Source organism: Telmatherina bonti (genome assembly GCF_933228915.1).
Source record: "Telmatherina bonti genome assembly, chromosome: 21".
Taxonomy (NCBI): Eukaryota; Metazoa; Chordata; class Actinopteri; order Atheriniformes; family Telmatherinidae; genus Telmatherina; species Telmatherina bonti.
In genome coordinates, this window is record NC_136630.1 from 14370253 (window position 1) to 14391699 (window position 21447).

The 21447-nt window shown below is 41.0% G+C and overlaps 1 protein-coding gene across 13 annotated transcripts in view; it reads left to right on the forward strand.

The window, feature by feature from the left end:
- Positions 1 to 9661: 9661 nt before the first annotated feature.
- Positions 9662 to 21447, forward strand: part of tcf7l2 (transcription factor 7 like 2) — an 86251-nt gene continuing 74465 nt past the window's right edge. For all 13 annotated transcript variants that reach the window (XM_079261309.1, XM_079261314.1, XM_079261316.1 and 10 more), the window contains exons 1-3: positions 9662 to 10145; positions 10317 to 10383; positions 10588 to 10712. In XM_079261309.1, the coding sequence (XP_079117435.1) occupies positions 9957 to 10145; positions 10317 to 10383; positions 10588 to 10712 (381 nt within the window). In that variant the 5' untranslated portion in view covers positions 9662 to 9956. The remainder of the gene's footprint in view (positions 10146 to 10316; positions 10384 to 10587; positions 10713 to 21447) is intronic.

The window sequence follows — 21447 nt, forward strand, 5'->3', positions numbered from 1 at the left end:
GGATGTACAAAACATCATGTGCATCTGTTCAGAGTGCATGTCCGCCAACGATTCCTCTTTTGCAGACGCATCAAGAAGAAGAAGAAAAAAAGAGCAGAGAAGGCAAGAGGCCTTTTGGCAGACATATCATCAGACTGATTTATAACTTTGCTCACATCCACCTGTTGTTTTTCATAGGGCCTAATTAGAAGCCTGCAGTGTGTGTCATACTGTTAGGTCTTACAAACGCAAATGCAGTTTTGCACCATCTGATTTGCTCAAAATAAACAAGGTAAGAAATATTTCCTGTCATCGGCCACATGAGGTGACAGCGCCCGAGGGTTTCAGCTATTTTGGCATCTTGAGAATCGCGCAAAAAACTTTGGCGTGTTTAAGAGAACAATGTAACAGTCATATCTCATTTTATAACATCAGAAATTTAACAAGCAAGCTATTTATACCCTTCTCTCCCACTGTCCTCCCATCTTCCTCTCTCCCACCAATCCCTCTTTATCGCGTCAACACATCTCTCTTCCTCTCCTTCTCTCCTTCTTTCCATCTGTAGGCCTGGCAGATTGTCACTGTTATTTACCAAATATAGTCTGACAAAGAAGAAGTGGGATTTTTTACTGATTGAAGATCAAAGTAGCAAAGTCTCCTCCTCAAAGCCCGCCCCTTCTATTAGCCGCCCTTAAGAACAGAGGAAAACATCAATTTCTCGCACATCAATGGCGGCTTCATAATCAATTGAAAAAGACACTTGTATGGGGATGCAAATCTTATCTTTGTCTTATTAGAGCTTTTAGAAGATGCATGTCGGGATTTAATGTTACGAAATAAAAGGGGGTCGCTTTTTTTAATCTAAAGATGCAGAGGCGTTAGTAATGGTCGAAATCAAAGCCCTGAGACTGTGGTAATTACTGGAGGAGTTTGCCTATCCTTATTAATATTGATCAAATATTACTGTGATCTGATCTCTGGGCTTATGATGAATTTGGAAGGTGGTTAACGAGCACAAAGAGGAACATGGCACTCGTCTTTTTCCCCTTGCAACAACCACAAGCAGATGTCCTTTTTTTTTCCAGGAGGTTTTGACAATAACTACCACAAAAACAAACAAACAAACTAATAAAAAAAAATAAAAATAAAAAAAACAGAAAAAAAGCAGCTGTTTTAAAGGTAAAACCATTCCCACTCATCGCATTACCTCCTTCTCATGTGGCTGGACATCTCTGTCTTGCTTTGAGTCCTAACAAAGTGATATCTCCTCGCGGTGGTTGGATGACTAGAAAAAGACCATTCTGTCAATGGGAATTCAAGGTTGCATTTTTATTGACCTGATCATGATGCACGGGGGCTTTCAAATGGCTTTAAATAAGCTGGTGTCCTCTAGGCAAAGGGGTTGCACAAAAACACACTGATTCACCCACCTACAACTGTGGCAGATGATAGCAGAATGTTAAAAAATCTGCATTTTCAAGTGTAAATAAGGCTCAAAAGTGTTGCCAGTGAGGGCACACAGTTTCTACATAAAATATCCCCAATTCTAGAAAGCTTGATACGTACCTAAGTGGCAACTAAGTACATGATTTCATGCCCTGGAATATACATCCTGTATCACATGGGACTGTGAAAGGTAGAAAACTCATTACTGTTTATTTAATTGAAATTCATATATTGAAAACCTCCAGCTATGAGCACATAAACAAAAGAGTGAGGGAGCTCTGGAGCCACCCATGTGGAAAGCATTGATTGTTACTCGCTTGAAGCCTTCAGGAGTCTATTGGCCATAAAACTTTAGACCAATTGATTTTTCTGCATTCATTTCTCAATTAGGCCTTCGAAGAAGACCACAAGGGCTGCAGCCAAAACATTCCCGTTGAAGCCGAAGCATGAAGCTTTGGGGCCATATTTTTTGGGGGGGGTATGCATGTGTGTGTGTGTGTGTGTGTGTGTGTGTGTGTGTAGGAGTTCATTATGTGTCCACACCACATCTGATCTGTCTAACACAGGACTATCTTTGTAATTATGAAGGATTTTGGGATCAATTTTCAGGAAAAGTGAAAACCAGAGAGGCAATCGATATTTGAACAAACTATGCCCTTAAACTTCTTGCACTCTCATCCCTCCATCAGAGTCAAACATTAGAACAAAAGACTGACAGACCTTAAGAGCTGCTGTGAGTGAAGAATTTGTCTCACACTGACAACAAAGAATGTTTCAACAAAGGGCGAAATTACACAGCTAAATGTGTACTTTGTTGTATTCTGTTTCCCTCCTTTTTTGTTTGTTTCCCCCGCTTTTTTTTCACTGTTTGCCAGCTTTCAAGGAAAATGAGAACAAGCAGAAAACAACTGTTGAATTATCCCATCTGATGACATCAGTGCAGATTGTACTGTGCTGTCCATGTTTTTCTTTTCAATCGGGAACTTTTGGAGGAGTTATGCAGATTCAAAACTTTAAATCAGTTTTCTGGCTTTGACTATTAAAGTTTAGTTTACCTTACAACTTCTGTTTGCATAAATTTTGCATGTTTAGTATATACATGCAAAGTATTACAAATAAATATAAGCATAATTACAAATCAAAATAAGAATATGTTGACTGGTACGGGGAATTTGCAGGATTTAGCACAAAGATGTTAATCAGTGAAGTCATCAATAACAGATCTGACATTTACCACATTGAATGACCACATAATCTCTTTTTACTGTGGTATTTTACCTTCAATTTGCTGCAAAGACTCCTAAACATTTACTTTTAGCTAATTACTGTAATTTGTATTTTTGTTGTGTGGTTAAAATACTTTAACGGAAGTTGCAGGTTTCAGTATTTCCTGCCACTTTAGACTGTTACTGCATTGTAATACTGCACTTTTCTGGTATTTTTGTGCCATGTCCAATAGCTTTTCCTGCAAAATAAATGAGAACTGGAGCTGTCATGTAAAAAGTAGCCAACTAATTACTTGATAACTTGCAGACAAATGATCATAAAAAATCCAATATTTGAATACAAATTGACAACATAGTCACATAGCATACCATAACATACCATAACATAACATACCATAACATAACATAACATAACATAACATAACATAACATAACATAACATAACATAACATAACATAACATAACATAACATAACATTGTTTATAAGAAAGGCCTGCTTCCTGTCCAGCACTACTGCTGTCCTGCAGGTTTTAGATGTCTCCTGCTTTGACGTGATTGACTCAGATTGGTGGGTCATTTCAGGCAAGGGGAAAACTTGATATAAAAAAATTAATTAATTAAATTAAAAAAAAAAAAAAAAAAAAAAAAAACTCTTGATGACGTCCATTTTAATTGAATCAGGCGTGTTGTAGCAGGAAACATCAAAAACCTGCAGGACTGTGGGCCTCATGGACCAACACTGGACATGGTGTACATGTACCTGGTGTACATTTTATGACTGATCAGTATTTTAAATAGAGATAATTTTGCAGATAATGGTTTAAGTAACACAGTAATTTGATAGTAATGTCTTCCATAAGCATCCTAACTGTTGCTTTAAAGTGTTAGGTAAAGAAATGTGTGTGCCGATACATAAAAATGTGTCCACATAATCATGAATATCACCGAGCTAAATGTTTGCCTGCATGTTTTTTATTATACTGATGACAAATCTGTGTGTATTGGTTTAAGCACAGCACAGTCTATTATCATACACTTTGTACAAGAAAGTAAAATGCAACTAATCTCATTGTTGGGTACATTGAGGCTGTCACTTTACACCCCCGATATCTATTCATGATTTTTTCCAGCTCCATTGTTAATGAAAACACGGCAGGAATGAACGTGGCATTGCTCTGATTTACAGCGAGAGGTAACTTGTTTGACTCAGGGTTATGTTTTCGCTCTATCGCTTGTTGGTAAGAGCGAATGGTAAAGATGCAACTGTTCCCCGGCGCCAAAGCTTTGTCCAAGAACTTACAGCACTGAAAGGAAAACTGGCGCTACTTCATCGCTTAGGAAATGAGCAGTCAGGTTCATATGCGCTTACTTTATGAATCCCTTTCTCTGGTTTTATCTAAATTTCTGTAAAGATGACAAAATGTCAATTGTTTGCAACCTAAACTTGTGCTTTCTATGACATCAGAAAGGAAACCTGACTCCATCATGCACATCATGGATCTTCATTAAGAACCCCAAAAGTTCAACTTCTACTTAATGTGGTTTTAATTAAGGCCTCCTTGTAGGGAACACGAAGAAAACACTTCATCTTTCTTTCTCCTACAAAGCGGCTTCCTGCTTCCTGATACAGCAAGTACCTTCAGTTAGATGCTCCCAGTCCTTTAAGCAAAAGTCAGAGTGAGTTTAACCGTTATAACTGCACTAACATGAGGAGGATCCTGCTCGCAGGACAGGAAGAAAAGAGGGGCTTCCCATTTTGTCCACATACACCAAACAGGAAGTTGTTTTCTTCATGTGTGCCTCTCGCTCCTGCTTACCACTTTGGTTAAGGTAGCAAGAACACAAAGGTCAAAGATTAAGTTTCTTGTCATACTTTCCCTTTCGTGACTCACCAGCTGAGATGCTAAAATTAATCAGGAGCTTCCAATTGTGACTGAAAGAGTGAGATAAGAGCTCATATTTATGTCGTCCTGCTCTGAAGAGTCCCCGCGGGGTTCATGCACCTATGAATCCTTCTCTGGTTTAACTGTGCAGTCTGTCAGGGATTTTTCTGTGTGATAAACTCAAAACTACCCTCAGTGACGTGGAAATACTGGAGCACAACTGCAGATAAACAGAGTCAGTTCCAGCAGCAATCACGCCATCTTCTCTCACTCATCAAGACATGAATCAGAGTATGAAAATCCCCTTTGGCCACCTGACGCCTGATGCATTCACTGTACAGCCAGTGTGAAAACATTTCTCAAACCGCCACCCGACTGGCTTCTATACCACTGACCTTTAAGTAACATTTACCAGCCAGCAGTGGCTTGGCTCGCCTCGTCCTGCGAGATGCTGCCGTGACGGACAGGTGAGCGGTGTGTGCGCAGGCCTGCAGATCCACAGCAGCAGAGTACATAAGTTACCTTGTCTCTCAGGTGGATTCCATGTTTAGAGAGTTCAGGGCCTGCCTGGGACCTTGATTAATGACTATCACGTCCATTTCTGAAAAACGCTTGGCTGTTTGTTTTGGAGGCGACGGGAGACAGCTCACATAGTCGGCCTGATATGGTTCCCACGATGCCGTGTGGACGAGTTCTGGAGACACTCAATTCCTGCTTGCATTGATATGAAAAGCAGTGGGCCTTCATTAATCACGCATGTCCAGACTGTTCTCAAAAATCCCTGATCCAACTGCAAGGCTTTTTTTATTCATGGCAAAAGTTAGAAATTGCATCCTGAGATTTGGCCTGTTTTGATTATTAACTCACAAACTTTTAGTTTAATAAAATGCACAATGAGCTGTTTGTTGCACAGTTCATGAAACCAATATAAAACTTTAAGTGCCGTCACAGGCCAGTTAGACTTATATATTCACATCATTGTCATTTTTCTTGATTATAATCTGTGTTATAGGATGCACAAAGAAAAATAAATGCAAGAAAAACCCATATTTACAGTCTTTTCAGTGCAGTGTTTCTCCCCGTTGATACAATCTCTGATCATGACCTCAGATTACGTCGCTCTACATGAGCAGATGTGCTGCATTTCTTCTATGCTCTGACTTCCCTGACAAGAAGTTCTCATGTGAAGGAGACATGATGTTGATAAAAGCCCTAAAAGCTTTTATCATTGCACTCTGAGCATTTTGCTGCTCAAATCCATTACTCAAGAACCTGTGAATACACAATATGCAGAGGCAAGGATTTTATTTCAAATAAACTGGCCTATTGTGTCAAATGAATGAAGTGCTAAGGAGCAAAGGAGCAGAGAAACTACTTTTCTACACGATCAATAAGGAGGAAAATAATAATTAAAATACAATGTACTCAGGTAATGGTTTCACTTTTCAGGAAAGCAACTCTCACCTTGTCATTTGGCATGTTTTGATGTTTGCAATGCAAACCTCGCTGCAGCCATTTAAAAAGCACACACAGAAATGTTCTGCTTAGAGAACAGTAACACGGCGAGTTTAACAAGGACAACAGTGCACGCACAACTGACGACGACTGACATTTGCACACAAACGCAAGCACACATGTTGATTTTTCCCTTTTTTTTCTAACAAATTATATACAGCATGAAACATGCTTTTCATAATCAGGTCATTCTTTTTCTCTGTCCTCCGGTCCGAAATAATGACGAGGACCATTAGTATAGATGTAATTACAGCTAACTACAGTATTATCATGCTGATGGAATTTATGTGAGGTGTACTAGCAATAAATGCAGCAAATGTAAAAACAACGTGACTCCAAACAATAGAGGAAATTTGCAGTTGAGCAAATGCAAGGGAAGTTAAGTTTCACTTAGGGAACAAACGTCATTGGAGGAATAAATCAGTTACCTTAAAACAAGCAGAGTTTTGTGTGGAAAAAAGGGAGAACGTTTCCAGCAGTAATATGTTAATCAAGCATTGAGGGACTTTTTACTGGTTGTGGTTGTGCGCTGAGGATGCATGATGGGTAATTAACTGTTTAGGAGCGCAGACGGCGTGTGCATGTGTTGGTGATGCTTGGGATGAAGGGTGTTCGTATAGAAACGTCAGTCATTTCTTTTTGTAGTTTGCTATTCTGCGTAAGCATTTCTCCAGTCGGTGTCTTTGAGAGTTCAGGCAGGATTTAGTTCACACACCTGGTTTTGTTTTTACCTCTGAAGTTGAGACAAAAAGGGCAATATTGTATGAAAATGTGTAAAAAGTATTGATCCATAAAGTTGGCTGGAAGCTGGCGCACACTAAACATATGCTAATTAAATTGTACAGATACTATATGTGTTATTTTTTATACACAAGCTTTGAATGTACTATATGTGGAGGAGATTTAGAGGAATTATGAGATTATTACTGATATTTATCAGCACGCCATCTTCACTGAAGGCCTGTTCCCTAGACACAACCAAACACTGCTTTGACTGTGATTTAACTAATTACATCTTCAACATGAACAAAAAGCACAATCAAACTTTCTACCATATATACAGACAATATTATAAATATATATACACTTGAAGCAAAACCAAATATAATTTGTTTTATATTTTGTTTTCTGCCCTACTTAGAAGTACAGGCTAAATATTAAAGGAACGATGCTCAGAAAAATGACGAGCATGATATAAAAATAACATTAAAGCTTTCTGTTAGGTTAAGATGCATGTGTTTTGCATTTTAACTTAGATATGACTGAGTGCTCAGGAAGTGTCAGCTCAGACTTCATGATCTGTCCTGACAGTGCTAAACTGAGGTTGTGTGGTTGGACACTGGTGATGCTTCTGGTTCCCTTTATGCTTAGAGACGAAGGTAGTGGGGGAGTGTATGGATGGAGGACAATCCCCAGTTGTTAAAAAAAAGACAAAAACATAACAACAAGGAAGATACAGTAGGTGAACATGCAGAACGTATAATGAATATGAATAGGACCGACAAAAAGACAGGACACACTTCTCCTCCATCATCCACAGCAGCGGAGGCGGCAAGCGCAGCCTATCATCATGATATTAAAGAGTCCTGTAGATTAGAATCACTAGGGCAGCATCAGAAGCAGGTGTCCCCACGGCACACGTGATAACATGCTGCCAGCCCCCAGTATACTCTCAGGTACCTGCTGAGGCAATCCGGGGAGAGGCCAGCTTGGAGCTCCTCTGCTTTGGTCTGGTCTGTGCGGGCTTGGGTTTGGAGGGCCCCCGCGCAGCAGGGTGCCTCTTCCTCCACCGGCTGCCAGAACACAGACGCACTGGATGCGAACCAGAGACGGCAATCATCCCTCTCTCTCTCTCTTCTCTCTCTCCCTTCCTCCCTGCTCCCTAACACTGCTGGCTGGGCTGCAGCCAGCCAACACAAACGCTGCTTTCACCTCATCCAGATAAAGCACATCAGTGATCACTGAGCGAAGTCGTCTGCTTTCATGGTGTTGCCTGGTCTGGGCTGTGTTGGTAGGCAGACTGAGATTTGCACTTTGGTGCTTCATCGTGCAAAAAAAAAAAAAAAAAAAAAAAAAAAAAAAAAAAAAAATTCCCCCATCAGTGCTGTTTGACAACACTGCTGAGAGCAGATACAGAGAAATTAGTGTCATAATATTTGTTTTCATACGTCTAACAGCATGAAGACATGAAACAATATTTTTTTTAAATCAGTAATTCTGCAGCTTGTTTTGATCTAACACTGTTTTATTTGCAAGAGAGTTACCTGGATGTATGTTTCAGCGTCATTTCTTGCAGCTATCTTTGAATTAATTGATGTTTTTTTTTTGTGATTGCCACATCAAATATTGGCTATAACAGAAGCTGCATTTCCCCCTGGTGAGATGAGGTTACTGAATCCCAGTCAGTGATATAAACACGTATTTTACTGGGGAGAAAGGAGCTTTAGGAAATTCAATAACATGGATATAAAGATTTTTTTTGTTTTTTTTGTTATTTTAATGTATTTTTTTAAAATTTCCTAATTATTGTGCTTTATTCCGGGTATCAAATTAATTTTTAATGTCCACTTTTTTAGTGTCCACTGACATTTTGCAAATATACTTGTAAAATCAATAAAACTAAACAACAAAGAAAACAAAGGAGTCAATCCTTTTATTTCAAGATGACTAAATATATTCCCTTCATTCTATTTTTCTATTTAGCTGCAAACCTACAGTCCACGAGCTCCTGTTGGCGTTTATTAAGGTTGTGTTACACTAAAATAACAAACAGAATTGGAGCATCCAAAATCTGCATCAGTTATTTGTGTCCAGTCTGGCTGCTGAGGAAGAAGACGGAAAATAAAAGGAGCTCAGTCTGTGCTGCCAGTGAGGAATTCAGGTTAGTCCCAGAGGACATCACACCTGTCAAGAAAGCAGGATGCAATAACACCCTCTATCCCAAAAAATAGATCTAAGGAAACATTAGCCAATATAATGAAAAATAGATCTGAGGAGCTGACAAAGCAGATAAAATAGAAAAACAAGCTCAGAGTAATTCTCCTTTGATAGGCCTTGCATATTTAGTGAGCACACACACACAAAAAAGGACAAAAGTAGGTTATAGAAGCCGAAGGTGTGGAGAAAATAAAAATATTTAATATAAGGTTTAATATAAATTCCATTCGATTTAAGTGTGACAGACTGGTCGAGAATAGAGAAGTCAAACTGGTTGCAAACAGCCTGAGGAAGTGCCCTCTTTTCATTTTTTTCTCCACTGGGAGACCGCCCATATGTGCGTTTAATCCACATTTGCAAGCAACTCCTATCTCCCTGCTATTTTACCATCACTGTCCTGCTCCCAAACTGCCTTTTTCCTCCTCACATGCTTTTCACTGCAGTCGTCCGCCGGCTTCTTCCAGCTCTCCCTCTCTCTCTCTCTCCCGCCCCCCCTCTCCTCTCTCTCTCTCTCTCTCTCTGTCTTTTTTCCTCCTATTTATGAAAACGTCACTTCAAGTCCCTCCCTGTTTGAATCTCATTAGTTTCTTGTGTGTTTCTCCCTGTCAATAATCCTGAATCCAGACTCTCTCTATTTCCATCCCTCTCTATCTGTCAATCAGCGCCGCCTTTGAACTGAAAACCACTCCGACCAACTTCAACTCACTCAATCCGAGCGGCTCGGCTCCTTCTCCGGCTTCCTTTTTCTGCCAAGATTCCCTTCTTTTTTACTTTTCTACCCACCGCCAGAGCTTTGGAAAACGCCAGTGCAGACCCCCAAAACTTAAACTCGGACTTTTCGAGATCACCGAGATCAAGGGTTTAAAACTTTCTTTCTTTTTTTTTTTTTTTTTTTTCCTTTCAAGACAAAAAAAAAAAAAAAAGAAAAAAAAAAGAAAAGAAAAGGATTTTTTTTCTTACTCGGGGAAAAATGCCGCAGCTCAACGGCGGTGGAGGGGACGATCTGGGTGCAAACGATGAAATGATTTCCTTCAAAGACGAAGGGGAGCAGGAAGAGAAAATTTCGGAGAACTCCTCGGCAGAAAGGGATTTAGCAGATGTCAAATCTTCTCTTGTAAACGAGTCGGAAACGAATCAAAACAGCTCGTCGGATTCAGAGGTAAGTTGCAGATTCAACATCGGGGATCGATCGTCCCTTGCTGTGTAAGTTTAGGGGCCTACATTTACTGACACTGCCGCTGGTAGACTTGCAAAAAGAAAGTTAAGTATCGCCTTCGTCGCCCCGCTGTGTTCACTTTAACGCAATCCTTGTGTTTCGTTGCATTTCAAGGCGGAAAGACGGCCTCCGCCTAGATCTGAAACTTTCAGAGACAAAACAAGAGAAAGTTTAGAGGAGGGTGAGTTTCTGCTTTATTGTCCTCTCTTGTTCATTCTGCATCATGACAATATGTGTGCATGGCCGAGGAGATCTCCTCCGCTTTATTCCTCAAATGCAATTTTCAGGAAATAAGTATCCAAGGCCACTTTTTTTTTTAAAAAAAGTTTTCCTCTTTCCCCCCCCCCCCTCCCCTCTCCTCTCCCTCCCCCCCCCGCCATGTTAGCTGCGAAAAGGCAAGATGGAGGGCTGTTCAAGAGCCCACCGTACCCGGGCTATCCATTTATAATGATCCCCGATCTCACAAGCCCCTACCTTCCCAATGGATCACTTTCTCCGACAGCACGCACAGTAAGTTCATTTATTTACAGCTAGATATGTGAACACACACTCTTCACACTGTCTGTCACACACACACACACACACACACACACACACACACACACACACATGGGCTCCCGAGGAGGCATCCAGTGTTGTCACCCAAAAGTGCTGCCGATAAAAATGTGGAGCCAAGTTGTGCAACTCCTCACCAAGTGTACAGTACGGCGGCATGCGTGGAAGCTAACATGCTAACAGGGCTAACCGCAGTGAAAAGTCACATTCAGATTATGTGGCAGGTTGGTGTTCACGGATCACTCAGTTGTTGCTTGATTTACTGCTTTAGCAACTTTTATTAAAATGCACTTGCACTTTGAGGTGTTTTTTTTTAAAATATCCTCTTTTTTTTTTTTTTTTTTTTTAAAATACCCACAGCAGTATTATTAATAATAAAGGTTGCAAATACATGATTGCAGCCTGTAGTGATAAATTCGATTGGCATGTGTTTGCAAAGCCTCATCAAAAAATGTCCTTTTTCTATCCTAAGCTGCACCAGCATGCAGCCATTATGGCTCTCTGTCATACAAAAAAAAAAATCACACGCAAATAAAATCAATATGCAAATGAGCTTTACAAAGTGATTTGCATGTGTCAAAACGTGGAAAGACAGTGTGCAAGGTGCAATGCATGAAACCTTTATTTATTTATTTATTTTTTTAAAGAAAGCAGTTTTTAATTATTACTATTTTAATATCTGCATATATTTATCCAAGTATGACATTTTGTAGGAATGAAAATGATTGTGCAACCCTTTGCTGTGCTTGGCATGTGTGCCGCTTTTGCTTCCTGGAGGATTCAGCTGCCTTTAACTAACACACGAGCCGTTTCAGCCTATATTTATACATAAATCTATGTTATTTATTTATTAAGACACAGTCAAGCATGCTGTAATTATGAACACTTACTCATTTTCTCACCACCTCACTGGTCCCACAGGGGAATGCATAATTTTCTCCACCATGTTTTATTTATTTATTTATTTTCACCTATTTTAAATAGTTGCAATTACCAGTCTGTAGTTTAGGACCTGCCATCTCAGATAACAAGGTTAAGGCAAAGACCAGGCATTAGGAAATCTGACCCTCCGCCCCCTCCACTAACTCAGCTCTAACGAAACCGATATTTGTTTCCTCAATTTCGTTTTAACCTCTGCATGCACACACCTTGAAAATGAAGGCACGTCTGACACATGATGCCTTCTTTTGTGTTGTGACACAATTTCAGCTTTTCACAAAATCGCCACGGTCGCAGGTGAAGCAATTTCTTGTATTCTCTCAGTGTGTGTGTGTGTGTGTGTGTGTGTGTGTGTGTGTGTGTGTGTGTGTGTGTGTGTGTGTGTGTGTGAGAGAGAGTTGATCTGCTGTACAGGAGAACATTTAGCCATTCTTCCTCTTGCCTTGTTAACGCTGCAGGCTGGTATGTGGAATTAGTCTCGTTATTCTCATCAGCACTGACACAAACACGCATTCGCAACAATGCGCATGATTTGAAGTGAAGGGCTTCCTTGTTTCGGTGGCAAAAGGAGTTTTTGTAGTTTTTCTTTACTCATGCAGCGCCGTGTCCTGCAGTCTGAGGAGTGCTCGCTTCATTGTGCATAGGCAGTTCGAAAGAGCAGTAAATTGTGTGGTATGTCTGGAGGATGCTGTGGCGAGACGTGCCGACCTTTGCTTTCTTATCGCTGCCCCCAAATCCCTATTTTCACACACAATTAAGAAAAGGGAGTGTGTTTTTAATGTTTTTTTTTTTTTTTTTTTAAACATAAAATCTTTGTGTATGATTTGTAGCGTGCTGTGTAGTCTTTGCTCCATTTCCTCACAGTCAAGAAAGTCATTGGAATAATTTAAAGCCCTGCCGACTGTTGAGGAGGTGCTTATTAACAGGTTATGAGACAATATTTCTTACAGCTTCATTTAGCAGTTTTGAGTGGGCTTTTTTCGGCTGGCGGTGGTCTTCCTACTGTACTGCCTCGGCCCCCTCTGTCTGCAGCGCCCTGTGTGTCTGGCCATTAGAGCTTTGAAGTCAGCGGTGGCTGTAATATAAATCTATTAGACTTAAAGCTGGTATAAATAATTCACCTGGACATTGATTACCTGTCTTGCTCCCTAACATGTCATGTTAGGCTCTGAATATGACTGCTAGTATTATTAGAATGAGACTTTTTCTCAGTCTTGTCATGGAAGCCTTTGATTCTCGTTGCCTTTTCTTTCCAGTTTTCCTCATCTGGTCTTCTTGGATTTCCTGAAGCTCCTATATATATATATATATATATATATATATATATATTTTTTTTTTAATTTATATTTTAGGCGTTTAAATGAATGATTTAAATTGAGTTTTTTTTTTTTTTAACTCAAACCTGTAAATTCTTTTGGCTAATTTTTTTTACACGATGCCCTTCAGCTGGTACTTCCAGTTAATTTATCTGGACAACTTAACTTGTTTGTGTTATTTTTGTGTTTGCATGACTTGATGGGGAAGAAAAATAAATTCCTCTATGAGGCCGTTACCATACCTCTGGGAGTCATAACCACTAACAATTTGTTTTTCCTACCACCTAGGTCCAAGGAGCCTCACAATTTAGTATCATTTAGCAATTTGACATGACGCTGTGCCCGGGCTTTAAAAGCCCTCCTGCCCTTGTCTCCTCCTCTTCTCTCTCTGCCATCTCCCTCCTCCTTAAACCTCTCACAAAGGCCCTGCTGAATCACTGGGTGCAGGTTGAATTGGGGAAGTGGTCTGGCTAGTGCACCCCAGGTTTTCCATCTCCTTTCACGCGCCCCTCTTGTTCCTTTTTGCTCCCTCTATCTCCCTTCCTCCCCGCGTCTGCCTTTTGTTTCCTGCCTATGCTAACACGGGGCTTGTGGGGGGGGGGGGGGGGGGGGGGCGGCGGGTTAACTCTGGTTGCTGTGGGCTAACATCACACCTCAACAGGTTTGGAGACGTACAGACTAAGGGGAGGGAGAAGCGGGATCTGGGCGGCCAGCTCTCCTGCATCGGGGCTGCAGGGCCGTAAATCCACCAGCTTTATTTACTGCCTCTTGGTCTCATGAATGTTAAGATATTTGACGCCACCCCTGGCCCCATAATTCTCCAGGCCTGGAGACTTTTGGCGGAGGTTTTGAGTTTCGACGTATAATTACGAGTAGTTTATAAAAGAACAAGAAAGTGGAGGTGGGGGCAAATGGTGGAGAGGAGGTGAAAATGCAACGGTGAGGATTCACCACAGTGTGGAGAGAAAAAAAAAAGAGAGAAGCTGCTTCAGAAGCTGCAACGATTCTACAAGAAGACGGTGAAAAGGCTTTGTGTGGTTGAAACAATGGCTTTTCTCTCCTTTATCCCTCTTTGTTTCAGTTGTGCTGCTGTTGCTGCAGATTCCCCCATTTTTTTTTTTTTTTTAAATCCACTTTGATCCCCCCCCCCCTTTTTTTTTTTTCCAAAAAAATCCCTTTTTATTTACTCTTATTCACTAAGAAACAAGATTTCCTTGAGATTTTCTGCTCAGATTATTGTAATGAACATGCAAACGTGAATACATCCCCACCTCTTTTGTGCTCCCACGTTGCTGAGGCCTTATCTGACATGGACGGTATCTTTCCTAAACATGTCAGCTGCTATAAGCATAACAAAAGTATGTCGTATGGATTATATGTGTTTGGCTGCTGTAAATGGAATTTTAGGCTGTAACAAGAGGCAAGATATTTTAATACGGATTTAAGGGATAGGGCCCACACCTTATCAAATTGGCTTTACATGTTAATCGGGCCTAATTGGTGTCCGCAGGGGTTTCTGCAGCACGGCATGGCTGCGCTTTCTCCCTCAAGCTGCAAAGTGCACTCTGAATTTAGTCGGAAGGTTGCGCTCCTTTTGTCTTGCAAATCACTTTTGTTTACAAAGTATGGCGGAAGCGGCTCCCGCTCTCTGTCTCCCTCTCAGCAGTCCCTCTTTGCCTCCCCTCTCTTGCTGCTCCTCTCATCCTATGCGAGGAAAGAGGGGGGAGGAAAAGAAAAAAAAAAAAGGTCCTTATTTTTCTTCGACTCAACAAACAGCCATAAAAACTACAATCTGCTTTGGATTTGAGGAGTTAAGTTCGAGGGGTGGAGGTTGGTGGTGGTGATGGTGGGAGAGGGGGGCTGAGAAGCAAAGTTTGGCACCATTAAACTGAAATTGGGGTCTGCTAGACATTAGCGGTGCACAGCACATTCTCGGAGCTTAATTAGTCCGAACTGTAATTGTTCATGGTCTGCCAATAGGAGTAATGCTCAGGAAAAGTGGAGTTGCACTAAGTCGGCCCAGGGTTTTTAAAACAATAAATCACTTGCATATTTGTGCCGTGATTCAGATGGAGGCTCGACCTCTCCCATCTCGACATGTGGTAAATTGTAAAGTCAATGAATCGCAGATGTAGGGGTGGTGGGGTGCTGGTGGTGAGGACTCGGAGAAAAAGAGAGAGAGACAGAGGGAGTACAGTAAGGTTTTGTTAGTGCTTGGTGAATGGATGGAATAGATTTGTGCTGTAAATATTTACAGAGGATATATATATAAAATATATAATGCATATATATTTCCTGCAGCTACCAAGGCTTAATTGTCTAATGCTGATGATGTTGACAGGCTGAGCCATGTGAGAGCTCATGCGCTCGTTGATCTGTCACTCTGTTTGAAACACCACAGAAGAGGAAAAAAAAAAAGGGAGAGAAAAAAATCAGTTTGTGGGGTGTGTTTTTAATCAGATTTTAAACTAGTGTGAGGGGAGTAGTGGCTCCCTGGTGGCAGTGTGAGCTGGGTTTAGGTGTAGCAGCTGCAGTTGAGTCTGGTTTAGAAATGAGTGTTTTTTTTGTTTTTTTTTCAATTAAATCATTGACTTCAATGTTTTTTTTTTAATGTAATAAGATCTAATCTGAGGCCTAGTTTTGACTTCAGTGTGAAAGATTATGTCTGCCTCTCATTAAGTCTCAACACAACATTTATTTTTTGCTTTTTTCACAGAAAAACAAATCATTCTTTAAATGAATGAATTCTTTTCCACCTCCTGTTTCCTTGCATGTTACTGACAGTGAGCCACCACACTCTGCTTTTCTATGTCGGAGGAAAGAAGGGGGGAAAAAGGGCATTAGTTAAGCAGCTGTGCACTGGGGTCCCTCTCACTCCAGCCCCCCAGAGTGAGTGTAACCCCCTTCCTTTCCCACTTTACCCCTCCCTCCTCCTTCACTGCATTTCTATGGAGCCAAACACAAAGATGGTACTGTACATCTGGAATGCAACTTGTGTCATCTGTTAAATATAGGGTAGCTTTGCTCCTGGCCTGCAGGGCTCGGGGCTCCCTCAAACATGGAAATTAAATTATTCTCCTATGTTTACATTTCTATGAACATGAAGCCACCAGTTAAATCTGTAAACACGTCATGCTACCATTTATATTATCTCATGGTTTAGAGCACATCTTAAACCAAGAATCACTGACCAAGTCCATTCATAAAGCTAACGCAGAAATATGTTCTTAGTCTTGTTTTTTTTTTTTTTGTTTTTTTTGTTTTTTAAGTCTTGCTGTGCTTTTATTAGGAATTTTTAATATTTTAACATCAACGTTTCATTTTGTTTTTCCTTTTTAAATGCAATGTTTCTAAAAGACTGTAGAGCTATCAAGTTGCAGGTGCTTTTGATAGGAATACAATTCACTAAACCAAAAGCAAAACCTCAAAGACAACAAACCAAAACAATATTTAGTTTGGCTGAAAATGAGAAAAATTATTATAAATCTGCTGATTTTTCTTTTGCCTTAATGTTACATGGTGTTATTGGGCTCGTCTTTTCTGTGTTCCCCAACAAAATGTTTTCAAATGAGGACCAAAAAAAAAAAAAAAGAACACAGATCCAAATGGTTCAGACACTTTCCTGACAATTTGGCTTGATTATTATGTTGTGTTAAGAGAGTTGGTATCTGTTAATTTAAGCAAAAAAAACTATAGAATTTATTTATCAAGCAAATTTTTATACATAAGGCAACCCAATGTGCTGAAGTGCAAAAAAACATCTGCAACGCAAGCAAGCTTCCCAGTGTGGCCACTGTGCTGGGGTTTGTCAGTAATTCTTGGTTGTTTAAATGGATATTATATGCATCACATGGTAGAACGCCTTACTAAAAAACCCCAAAACAAAACAGAAGAAAACTAAAAAGGAAAAAGAAACCCCTGTAAAGATACACTGGACCATCAACCCTCCTGCTTCTGCTTTTCTTCGTCTTGTCGTATCGGTCGACCTGTAGATTCTTGCTGAAAATAGTGATAAGATGAATTGAAATGCTTGCTGAAGATTTGAGATTTTATTGGCAGAGTTACTCTGCTGCGTCAGCTTTTTCAAGCTTCTCTGATAAAGTTAATGACTATTGATCGCTCCTTTTTAGATATAAAGGTTATGGTTTGCGTTTGGATTAGATAGTTTTGAGGAGATTATAAACGACGATCTGTATTTATTCGTGAAATGTCACAATTAAGTACGTGATGTTGCCCTTTAGCAAGCCAGCACGTACTGCCTCTGTCAGTGGAGCTTTAACTACATTTTCGCGGTATATAAGTGCAGGAGAAGGAACCGGGAGATCATGTGAGGAATTCTTTGCGCTCAGATATCGGTTCAGAAATACTTTTGGTATGTGGGTTCCTTCACTTGCCTGAATTTACATGTTTCTGTAAGTTCATTCATAATGGCTCCGGAGCGCTCCAGTAGCCTAACGAGTTCACCAGCAGCAGAGTAGGAGGTGGTGGGGGGGACTTGAAAAGCGGGAAATGTGTGTTAGTGGAGGGGCGACAGTGGGGTGGGGGGTCGAACGCACAAAAGCCGTCTGAATAGAGCGCATAATTGCTGTTAATGCCAGGGCAATGAGAGCAGCGACAGTTCCTGGTTAGATGTCCAAACAATAGTGCCCCTGGGCTTCACATTTATCTTCCTGTGTGAATTTTGGGGGGGGGGGACTAAACTGAACACAGGAGAGTTTCAGTTTTTGGCCACGCTTGATGACTAAGCATGTGTTCATGTCATGATTTTGGGCTCGACCCCACTTTGCTTCCAGATTTGTCTCCCTCACCATCATCCTCATCATCAGACAAATTTACTTGAAAAGATCTGGAGTGCGAGGGCTTCTGCCATGCCGGTGGAATTCCGGCGGTGCCGACCTTCTGTTTGGACGGCAGTGTGTTTGGGAAAGGTCAAGGTGCAACAGCGCTGACATGCTTTTCCAGCTTCACGTGCATGTCTGTAACAAACTGAGTTAAAATGAATTAAAACAAGGGGGAAAAAAAAAAGCTATACTGAGGTCTCTTTTTGTGTGTGTTTCTGTGTGTGTGTGAGTATCTATCTCAGTGCACACGGGGAGGAGGTGCCACACTGCCATCACAGCTCTTAATGATCACATTGGGTTGGATAATGAATAGCTGTGCCAGTGTGCAGTGAACACCTGTGGTACACCAGCCTTTTATAGATGTGGTAAAATGCCTTGGAACATACCATAGAAGAAGAATGCCATTCATGCTTATATCTCTTCAAAAGCCATTCTCTCTTTTTTTAAATTTTTTAATTTTTTTTTTTTTTAAATCAGTGTAACAGTATAGCAGTAGAAACTACTTGCACATTCCTCATCAGCAGATATCACTGTGATCATAAACAAGATATTTAACTCTGACTTGTGCATCCTGCAACTCTGCAACATTTCATTTCTCATGCGAAGATAAAAAAAAAAACTGAAACGGTTACAAAATCTGCATCCACATTTGTTCAGCTACGTTGTGTATGAAGTTTCATGCAGATGGTGTTTAGCAGCAGTCTTGTTTTTTTTTTTTGCATCCAGTTTGCATCCCCAGTCTTAATGCAGTCAAGGGAATTTCACTATGCAGATAATCTGTTCAAAATGGCTCAGATGGGAAGGAGGCAGTTATGTGTGCTAAACACATAATGGAGGAGTTTAAGGTGATAAAACTCCAGTCAATGTATTTTTAATCTACTAATTAAACTTTTAATTGTAGCTGGATAAGCTCCGAGGAGCGTGTGTGCGTGATTGGGTGTGGGTCTTTTTGGAAGCGAAGGGAGTCGGTTAATGAGGTGATCGTCCGCCTGTTTGTCGTTTTAAAGGTTGTGGATTCATACGCTGCCTGCGAAAGGTGAGAGAGGTTTTAAGAGTGCGAGCAGAAATAAATTCATCTACTAATCTGCGGATTATGGTGGGATTTAAAAAAAATTGTTGGCAAGATTACTTCAAAATGCACAAGGCTAATAAAATGTAACCTCTTTTACTCGGCAGTTTGGAGCAGCGCTAGTTTTCTTTTTCTTATTTCCCCCCCCCCCCTTTTCCTCTAGCTGATGAACCAATTCCAGTGGAAAACAGATTAAGAGTAAATTCCCATGTGAGCTCTTTAACCAGCTGTTAGAAACCTATTTACACACAATAATAATAATACGCTTCTTACAAAGAGACAGCTGTCAACTTGTGTACGGCAGTAGATAACATCTCATGTGAACAGCTTGTCACATCCACACATGGCTTGCACCAAAAGCACATTGGTGCACACACTTGCCAACCGTTGTATCAATGATGATGTATCAGATTTTTTTTTTTCCTCATAAGCCAGAATGCAGCATCATTCACATTTCATTCAAATGATTAAGAGTTTAAATGTGTATATCTGCTATATTTTGCTGTTTGCATGTTTAATGGCTATAAGAGAATGGTTGCCAACGCCTCTCAGCTGTCATTATGTATTCAGTCTTCTCCAGCATGAGGCCCGTGTGACAGCAATGTTCAGGGTCAATTCCAAAAGTGAACAAATTGACTCGTGGAAGTGAATTGTCAATTGTCTTTCTCCCTAGAGGGGTCACAGTGAATGGAGTGTCTTGTTTAGACAACTGTCCCCGAGGTGAGAGGAGTGGCCTTCGCCATCCAGCCTGAACAGACAGACAGATGGACAGGGAGACAGACAGCAACCAAAATGAACTGGCAGGCAAACAGATAGGCGACAGGGAATGTGGTACTTTTGAGGTGGAAAACAATGCAATCTAGTCACCCTGAAATTGCGGTTTGATTGGAATAATGACCTCCAGTTCGCAGTTGCTGGCGGCTAAGATTGTGTCCAGCGCCGAGACATTGACACGTAGAGGAAGCTGTGATTGTAGTCACCCTCTGATAAAAACCAAAGCCTGAATGACAGCTGATTTAGGAGATGTCTGTGTTAAATATGAAATGTAGATTAGTGCAGCACATGTTCCCGTACTTAAATTTACATACTTTGGCTCGGGAATGTTCTAGGATGTTTATTCCACATCCTGGTTTTCCTGCTGATGAATCTTTTTCCCAGCAGAACCCTCTGGGGGAAGTACTTCTTTAAAAAAAATTTGTCTTGAAACAACCACTCATTGCGAATTCCGAAAATAGTGTCATGAAATTTAAAGGCCATCATTTGTTGGTATAGGAAGAGGGAGAGTTTCTGGATCATTCAAGTTTATGCAATTTTATTTATGGTATTTACAGCAAAGGATATTTTTATATGTTAATTGTAAACCTGAAACTCATAGCTCAGTAACTATGAATATTGAGATTGGAGACCAGCATCACTCAACAGGCATGGCCTTTGTGTCATGTGATGCACGTCACTCTGCACTTTAGAACTAAGGGGCTCTTTATCTCCACTTTACTGCCTCTTCTATCTTTATTGTCTGCCACGCTTTGCATATTTCAAATATCAATAAAGATAAATTTCCAGCTTTGTCATGACAGATGAAATCACATAGTTAAGTTTCAGGACGGAACCTTTTAGCGATATGATGATTTTCCCTAATCTCTGTCCCGTGGGAGGTCAGAATGGACTATGGCAACCAGTAATTAAGTGGCTAGCGTTGGGCTCTGGAGCATTTCTAGGAGATGAATTCGGTTTTGCATGCGTATAAAAGGCCTTTGTCTGGCTGTGGATGACCCTTGTGGTTGTAAGGCCTGTATCTGTCTCTGCTCAGGCAGGCAGGCAGGCCTGCAGTGAGGATGCAGCAGCTGGCCGCGGCCCAGGCACAGGAATGCTGTGTGTGCTGTTAAAACAGTGGCTTGTCTCAGTGCAGGCCTGAAGGACTGGAGGGAAGGAAGTTGCTGCATGTTTACATAGCTGAATTGTCCGTTGCACACTGCCCCCCTACCCCCAGTGTCTAATGCACTTCTGTCCAAACATTCACAAGTGTGGAGATGACCCCCGCTGATGCCAGTGTTCACAGCTCTGCCTTCACCCTGCCTCTCTCTGTCTGAATGCGCCTACGAACAATGAAGTCTTGTAGCCGCTACTTTCTTCCCTGCTGCGGGTGTTTGCTGCTTTAACCTGGAGGCTTGGATGATAGATAAAAAGATTTACAAGGCTCTGCTTTATCACACTGAGACACGAGAGAAGGGCAACATGTAGACAGATGAGGAGGTAAAAGGCCCGTCATTGCTCTAACCGAGGTCCCGTCCAGCAAGGAGACAGACATACGATGAAGTTGTCAAGCTAATTGCTGTTTGAATTACCCCCGTTATGATCCGATGACAAATCTCTTCCACTCTTGTCACCAGAGCGGAAAATGCATCCGGGGGATTGGCATGATCTCTGCGAGTGTGTAAACCTGGCTTCAACAAGATGGATAAATGCAATTATTGGACAGACCTGGAGAGAGAAAATCCATTTAAGGCCCGTAAAGCTAAGCAGGG